Below are 8,499 nucleotides of genomic sequence, written 5' to 3' on the forward strand. Positions count from 1 at the left end.
TGAGCCATGGCCGCTGAGCCTGCGCGTCCCGAGCCTGTGCTCCGCAACGGGAGAGGCCGCAACAGTGAGGGGCCCGCGTACCACGAAAAAAAAAAAAAGAAAATGGAGATGTTAAGGTTTGATTTCTCTATACAGCTAATCGACAGAGCATGAGATTGTTATTTATTTTTATTTTTTTGCTTACCCTTCCCCCTCAATGTCCTCAAGTCCATTCTCTACATCTGCGTCTTTATTCCTGTCCTGCCCCTAGGTTCATCAGAACCTTTTGTTGTTGTTGTTGTTGTTGTTCCACATATATGTGTTAGCATACAGTATTTGTTTTTCTCTTTCTGACTTACTTCACTCTATATGACAGACTCTAGGTCCATCCACCTCACTACAAATAACTCAATTTCATTTCTTTTTATGGCTGAGTAATATTCCATTGTATACATGTGCCACATCTTCCTTATCCATCCATCTGTTGATGGACACTTAGGTTGCTTCCATGTCCTGGCTATTGTAAAGAGAGCTGCAATTAATATTTTGGTACATGACTCTTTTTGAATTATGGTTTTCTCAGGGTATATGCCCAGTAGTGGGATTGCTGGGTCATAAGGTAGTTCTATTTTTAGTTTTTTAAGGGACCTCCATACTGTTCTCCATAGTGGCTATATCAATTTACATTCCCACCAGCAGTGCAAGAGGGTTCCCTTTTCTCCACACCCTCTCCAGCATTTATTGTCTATAGATTTTTTTGATGATGGCCATTCTGACCAGTGTGAGGTGATACCTCATTGTGGTTTTGATTTGCATTTCTCTAATAATGAGTGATGTTGAGCATCTTTTCATGTGTTTCTTGGCCATCTGTATGTCTTCTTTGGAGAAATGTCTATTTAGGTCTTCCACCTATTTCTGGATTGGGCTGTTTGTTTTTTTGATATTGAGCTGCATGAGCTGTTTGTATATTTTGGAGATTAATCTTCTGTCAGTTGCTTCATTTGCAAATATTTTCTCCCATACTGAGGGCTGTCTTTTCATCTTGTTTATGGTTTCCTTTGCTGTTTCATGCCTGTACTTTATTGGGAGAAGGTAGACAGTCTTGAGAAAAGCATTTTGCAGTGGTTCTTAACGTAGAGCACAAAACGGGGGAGGGCACAATGTAGGTTGGTTGGCTCCACACACTTGAAATAAGTAAAAGCTTTCAAATATGTTGAGGGGAAGAGCTGTAGCTTTCATCCAATTCTCATAGGGGCAAATGCTTCAGATGGTTAAGAGAATTAATGCTTTAGTGACATAATAAATTGAGTATACATCAGTCAACTCCTGTGTCACTTAATTACCTGATATCATGATGAACTTCCTTTTCGTATTTTTCTTCTCTGCGCTTTTTATGACAGCAAAAGATGATAAGACCAATGAGCACTAGTGCAAGCAAAATTCCTATAACAGCTCCTGCAATTGTCCCAGCTCTATTTGAAGCTAGAATAAAATGTTAATAAGAAAATAATTAATATTAAAAAAAGCAAAACAAACAAACAAAAAAACTTCCATCTGGTCATTTTGAAGGTAAAGATACACAATGACACTGATTTCATAGCATATACTAATGTTAAGAGACAAATTAGTTAGCTTTTTTTCTGGTCTAGGGGAAAATCGACTAAAAGAACTTTCTTCTGAACTGTGTAAGCTATTTCAAGGATAAAAGAATGAAACCACTCTAAAAGATTTTAGTATTCACAGCTATCTTGGTTGGCATATAAGAATGTTCTAAAAAGCTTGTCGTCACCGACATTGGCTAAATATGGTACAAGAGTCAATTTGACAACTCTTGCCTCTTTAATGTCACTACAATAATAAAGAAGATTTTATTAATAAAATGTAGTACTTTTTTTCTTTCCATGACTTAGAAAAGCTAGCAACCAAGCCACAGAGTGCTTTGCTCAAAGTTAGCATCCCCTTGCCCTTAATACCCACTCTCACTGATGGAACCAAAGGAGGCTGTATAAAGATAACACTATCACAGCAGAAAGAAGATAACTTACGAGGAACAACATCCAGGCGTAGCAGGCATTGATCAGAGCCCACTCTGTTTTTGACTGTACAACTGTATGTCCCAGAGTATTCAGTAGTGGCATTTTTTACAGATATAACAGGTGAAGTCATTTCTATGAGAAGAAAGGGGGTAAGGGAGCAAAACCCATTTTTATAGTAACATATTGCTGAGTTTTTAGTAAAGGCAAACTCTACTTGGTTGACAATCCAGGTAAAAGTGAGACAAACTGAAGCTACATACAGAACAAACTTGGCAAGACACGTGCATGTCTCCGGGATGCAAATGACTGTGCCTCTAGTTCATTTATGTCAAAGCCAAGGTAATCATGACCCCTTCCAGCCAGGCACAGAGTCTCTGCTGAAGCAGAGCCACGTTGACTACAAAAAACATTCTGTGCCACAAAGGCTCTTAGGTGCAGCAGTAAGATTTACAAAATGTATTTCATCCCCCCAGACAGAAGAAACATAAAAGAAAGTTAGAGGGGGTCGTATTGTTCAGCCTCTTAGTTTGAAAAACAGAGGTGGAGAGAGATCCTGCTTAAAAGCGGGGTGGGGTGGGAGGGAGGAGGGTGGAGCATGGTAACCAGTTTGAATAACAGGTTAATTATAACATACAGATGAGTAATCAGATTTAACCAATTTGAATCTCTTTGGTTAGTCACAGCTGTTGTTTTGTTGTTTTAACAGACATGCCATGAATAACCATATCTTCAACATGAATCCAGGCAAAACACTCAAGATCCAACTCTTGCTGTAACTTAACCATTAATTTATGATAATGAACAGTTTCCATCAATATTACCATCAATTAAAAAATATACAACAGGGCTTCCCTGGTGGCGCAGTGGTTGAGAGTCTGCCTGCCGGTGCAGGGGACACGGGTTCGTGCCCCCGTCCGGGAGGATACCACATGCCTTGGAGAGGCTGGGCCCGAGGGCCATGGCCGCTGGGCCTGCGCGTCTGGAGCCCGTGCTCCGTGGCGGGAGAGGCCACAGCAGTGAGAGGCCCGCATACCGCAAAAAAAAAAAGGGAAAAAAAAAATACAACGAAGAAACCAATTATAATATCCTAATGGTGATCATTATAAAAATATCTCTTCACTTATACGACATGACACCAAGTTGTCATTATAAAACACTGACTAATTCTCACAGAATCCTGATTGCTCTGTCTAGAAAAGGGAAGGTATCTGGTGATTAAAAAGTATACACTTACACGCACAAACCCTACTAGACTTAAGTCCAAATCAATGGCACACGATTCAAAGTGCATAGTCAGCAGTACCTGGTAACCACGAGGTGGGCAGTTTCTGTGAGTTGGACAATTTTTGCCATTCATAACGTAATGGGAGTGAACCTTCTTTCGGTTCACATTTTAGTTTAAAGTCACTTCCAATTTCTTCTGATCCATCAATGTAACATCTTGTACCTGAAGGCTTAACTGAGAAAAGAAAATAAGTTATAACTTTATACAAGAGAACGGAATGTGTGTTTCTAATAATTAAACACACAGCATGTCGCACAACCACTAGCTCAATAGCAGGGGGTCCTGGGTTCAGAGTGGACAAGATTGAAAGACTACAATAGGTTGCCAACGCCAGTTTACTCAGCTTGATCCAGCACAAAACAGGCAAGAATGAGCTCAGGCAAGCAGCCACTGCACAAGGCCAGGCAGCATCTCAGGTGCGGCTCTGTGCCCCTCCATCCCATGGGGCACATGTGAAAAACGCAAAGATGATGCGGGCTGGGCTACTTCAGACCCAAGGAAGCTTCTTCCCCCCCCCCACCCCCCATTCCTAACCTATTCTTCTACTTGGAGCTTGACATGTAGCCCTCTGGGAATATATGCACTGTCACATCCCTCTCTGTGTGCTGTTAACCCAACAATCAGGGGGTTGATGATAAATTATGCTGATAAGAGGGACAATTCTCTTAGTACAGGAAGGACCAATTATTTTCCACATTTACAGCAATCCAAAACCACCCAGAGAGCAGTGTTATAAAAAGGCAGATCTGAGGTTATACTCCAGGTCTAACTCCATTATGTGAAACCCACCTGAACACTAGGTTAACACCCTGGCAGTTCAGACTCTCTTGCTGAACTGCATTAAGGCATAATACACATACAATAAAATTAACACATTTTAATCATGTGAGCTGATCACTTTCAACACTAAGCACCACTCCAACCCTCTCCCAAGCAATTTCCCTCAAGCTGACTGCAGTTGATCTCACTGCACAATCCGGGTCCCAGACAGCCGCTGATCAGATTTCTATTGCTATAGATTAGTTCTGCTGCTTCGTGAGTCCTATAAATGGAAAAATACAGCATGCACTTTTGCTTCTTTTATTCATCGTAAGGCTTAAGACTGATCCAATTGATCTGTGTTGTTGTATATATATCAGTGGTCCGTTCTTTCTTACTACCGAGTTGTATCCCATTGCTTGTTCATTCAGGTATTGATGCACACTGTTCCCTGTCTTGGGGCTGCTGTTAAAGCCTAATTAGCTAAACTGGCCAGGAGCAGGTGTGAAGTCTGTAGAAATCAGACTGACGGGCGAGGAGGCGCTATGAGGAGCTGGGACAAGGGAGAGAGGGATTCTGAAGGTTCTGAGAAGAGTCTTCTAGAGGCAGAGATCAGTTCTGAATCTGATGCCATTTCTGAGGCAGGATTAGGAGAAGTGGGGATTGAACTGGAAGACCAGGGTCATTTAGCAACCTGAGTACCCCCAGTAAAGGATGAGTAGTGCAAAGTGGGTCTGGGGGCAGCAATGAGGAGACAGCAGTAGGCTACAGTTTCCCAGCGTCCCACGACCTTGGGAGAGCAACATTCCCCATAAACCCTGTACCTGGCTCTATTTGCATCTCTCCTCCCAACCTGATAATTGGCAGGACTGCTTTTCTTCTGTTTTTCTGATTTTCATTCTTTCAAGTCCTGGGTGGGCTTTTATTCTTTCACTACTAAGAATAAATGTGAATGGGTTTTACAGTTTGGCACTATGTGAACAGTTTGAACAACACTGCTTATAAATACTGGTATATGTTTTCCTTTTTCATACCAGGTAAGTAAATGTTTAACTCTGTAAGAAAGTGTCAAACTGTTTTCCAAATCTGGCTGACACGGTCTGTCATATGCAGTGGGGCATCTTTACCTAAGGTTGTCACAATCGTGATCTCACTTCACACATTTCCTGGTAATTCTTAATTTTATTGGATTTCTCCCCTTTGTTACTACTTATACTTTTTAGTAAGGATCAACAGATGCATTTAACTGTGTTGTTGACTTTCCTAAGCAAATCTTTCTTTTTCAGATTGATCAGTTGCCCTGGACATTACATCAACTGAACTTTTGAATCAGTTTTGCACATTATCTCATCCTCTGAGTCTTCAACAAAATGAGCCTTGTTCTCCATTTCTTCAACCTACCAATAAATCCTTTATTACACAAACTAGCAGTAGGTGAGATACTGAAGCAATGTTTTGGACATCAAACTTCTATTGGTAACAGCGTTCTAACCCTAACCCTTCTTATTTTCTACTGAAAAATGTCCCCTCCCCAAATATATCCAATAACAGACAGTTGTTTAAAGTGGCTGCTCAGGAAATCAGGGTCCCACTGAGTTTGAGATTTCAACATACTCTATGCACAGCAGAACGAGATTTTTACCAGCATTGGTTCTGAGCTGTGCTTAGGACCGGCTGCCTGCTTTCCACTGGGTGGAGAAAGCGCAAGTCTTTTACATGCCAGCCCCACCATTACAAAGCCGGGAAGACGTACTCCTAATCCACGGCACTTAGCTGAATTGAAAGAAAGATGAAACCACAAAAGGAACAAAAATAAAGTGTTGCCCGCTCAGGTTTCTTTGGTCTGGGGCTCCAGGATATCTAGCTATTGTCCTCAGAACACGTGCCACCATGGTCATTAGCAGAGCTAATAAAAAGTCCTTCTCAGTTAAGGGTACGTGGCAGTCAACTTGTATTGGGTCAGCGTCCCACCGATTTAGCAATGCTGTGCTCCATCTGTGTATTATATCATCATCCCTCCATGCTAGTGGCTGACTGCCTCAGTCTATAGGAAACACTCTAAATCTCTATTTGGGACAGAATATGCTTTGATCATCATGTCATCCATATAGGAATATTCCTGCTTAGTTCAAAATACCTTGACTCCTGGCAAAATCCTTGCATAGATGGGAAAAATCAATGGGCAAAAGTTTGAGGAGAAACAAGATATTTGCATAGTCTCAAAGGGGCTCCCCCACTGGGATTTTTTTTTTTAAACATCTTTATTGGAGTATAATTGCTTTACAATGCATGGTGTGTTAGTTTCTGTGGTAGAACAAAGTGAATCAGCTATATGTATAAATATATCCCCATTTCTCTTCCCTCTTGCGTCTCCCTCCCACGCTCCCTATCCCACCGCTCTAGGTGGTCACAAAGCACCGAGCTGATCTCCCTGTGCTATGCGGCTGCTTCCCACTAGCTATCTATTTTACATTTGGTGGTGTATATATGTCCATGTTACTCTCTCACTTCGTCCCAGCTTACCCTTCCCCCTCCCCATGTCCTCAAGTCCATTCTCTATGCGTCTTTATTCCTGTCCTATCCCTAGGTTCATCAGAACCATTTCCTTTTTTTTTTTAGATTCCATATATGTTAGCATACGGTATTTGTTTTTCTTTCTGACTTCACTCTGTATGACAGACTCTAGGTCCACCCACCTCATACAAATAACTCAATTTCGTTTCTTTTTACGGCCAAGTAATATTCCACTGTATATATGTGCCACATTTTCTTTATCCATCCATCTGCTGATGGACACTTAGGTTGCTTCCATGTCTTGGCTATTGTAAATAGTGCTGCAATGAACCCTGTGGTACATGATTCTTTGAATTACGGTTTTCTCAGGGTATATATATGCCCAGTAGTGGGATTGCTGGGCCGTATGATGGTTCTATTTTTAGTTTTTTAAGGAACCTCCATACTGTTCTCCATAGTGGTTGTATCAATTTACATTCCCACCAAACATACAATTATTTTTTAATCCCAGAGGGAAAAGTAGTAATTTTTTTTAAAGTAGTAATTTTATAGCAGAGAAACGTATCAGATAAAACTGAAACTAAGTGATCATGGTTAACAATAAGACAGGACATCATGTGTCCCCTGACATTAACTGGAGACTACAGATGTCAATGCAGCAGGGATCTTAGATTTGACCCCAGCACAAAAAGGCACTAACAGGAAGCTGTGAAATTCAAATTAGGCCTGTAGTTTAGTTAATATTATTGTCCCAACATTAATCTCTTGCTTTTGGTAGTTGTACTATGATTTTATAAAATGTTAACATTAGGAAAAATTAGGTTATGGGTATACTCTCAGGAACTTTCTGTTATTTTTGCAACTTTTCTGTAAAACTAAAATTATTTCAGAATAAAAAGTTGAAAAAAAAATCCCAGTGTTGACTGAGTCCCCACGCATGCTGTTGCCACGTCTTCTTGTGATGTGGGTGCAGTCTGAGCGCACCACATACACACACGAAGGAAAGTTAACTGTGCGTGTTCTCCTCTGCGAAACAACCCAGTCTATTTATACCGAAAGGTCTCAATAATAGGCTTTTTCAGAGTTCTCAGCGAAGGTGCTGGTAATGTGTGGCCACCATATTAACCCTCTGTCAATTCCCTTTGTTATCATCACCCCTGTCCAGTTTCTTTCCTGAGTTGCATCCACATGTACGTCTGGTGTATCTGAAAGAGCAGGGTGGGCCTCAGCAATGGAGCGAGGGAGAGCAACATACCACCCCTCACCCCGAGGCAGCTAATGGTCCACACAGCGCCCACAGCTCACCGAACGAGCTTTCGTTACTCCGTGAACACCACGGTGGCATCTTCAGATTTCCCACAAACGAATCAAAGTTATCAGGCAGAGCCCCTGACAATGAACCAAGCAAGAGCTCCACTGGACTGCCATTCTGTCTGGTCCCTAGAGGGCACTTTATTTAACCTTTCCTCCAGATTGTCTAAGCAGAATTTTCAGGAAAAAGCAAGCAAATTAGGCTTCGGTCCAGCTCTCACTTTCAAGAGAAACTTTTAATGTTTTCTCCCACAGTGGTCATGACTCACCTGGAAACACGGGAGATAAAGAAATTCTCCTCTGGCTCTGAGACAGCCTCGCCAGGTCAGAGGATTTGTCATCCCCACTTCCCTTCCCCTGTTTCTCCCCTACCCCTCATTTTAATCCCTCTCTCCCTCCCTGATTTGACTTCAGGGTTTGCTTGGCCATGGTGATGCCCCACGGAGCTAACAAAAGGAGTTACTGTGTCAATGCTTCCCATAGATCTAGGCTGAGGAATAAGATGTGAGGGGTGTGAGGTTTAATGTAAAAGGCCATCCCTCCTGCCCGACAGCCATGGCTGCTGCCTCAGTGTGCCCGGCCAGAGACTGTTCCTAAGGGATCTCTCTCTCTTTC

General features: G+C 41.9%; 1 protein-coding gene across 1 annotated transcript in view; it reads right to left on the reverse strand.

Moving 5' to 3' along the window:
- Positions 1-1,322: 1,322 nt before the first annotated feature.
- The window catches only part of CXADR (CXADR cell adhesion molecule), a gene marked incomplete at its 3' end in the record, with an annotated part of 46,250 nt that continues 39,073 nt past the window's right edge, over positions 1,323-8,499 (reverse strand). The window contains exons 7-9 of the mRNA XM_007471697.1: positions 3,319-3,474; positions 2,025-2,147; positions 1,323-1,461 (exon numbers count right to left, since the gene is read on the reverse strand). Coding sequence (XP_007471759.1) covers positions 1,323-1,461; positions 2,025-2,147; positions 3,319-3,474 — 418 coding nt within the window. The remainder of the gene's footprint in view (positions 1,462-2,024; positions 2,148-3,318; positions 3,475-8,499) is intronic.

The sequence above is a fragment of the Lipotes vexillifer genome, unplaced genomic scaffold, assembly GCF_000442215.2.
Source record: "Lipotes vexillifer unplaced genomic scaffold, Lipotes_vexillifer_v1.1 scaffold1434, whole genome shotgun sequence".
Classification (NCBI taxonomy): Eukaryota; Metazoa; Chordata; class Mammalia; order Artiodactyla; family Lipotidae; genus Lipotes; species Lipotes vexillifer.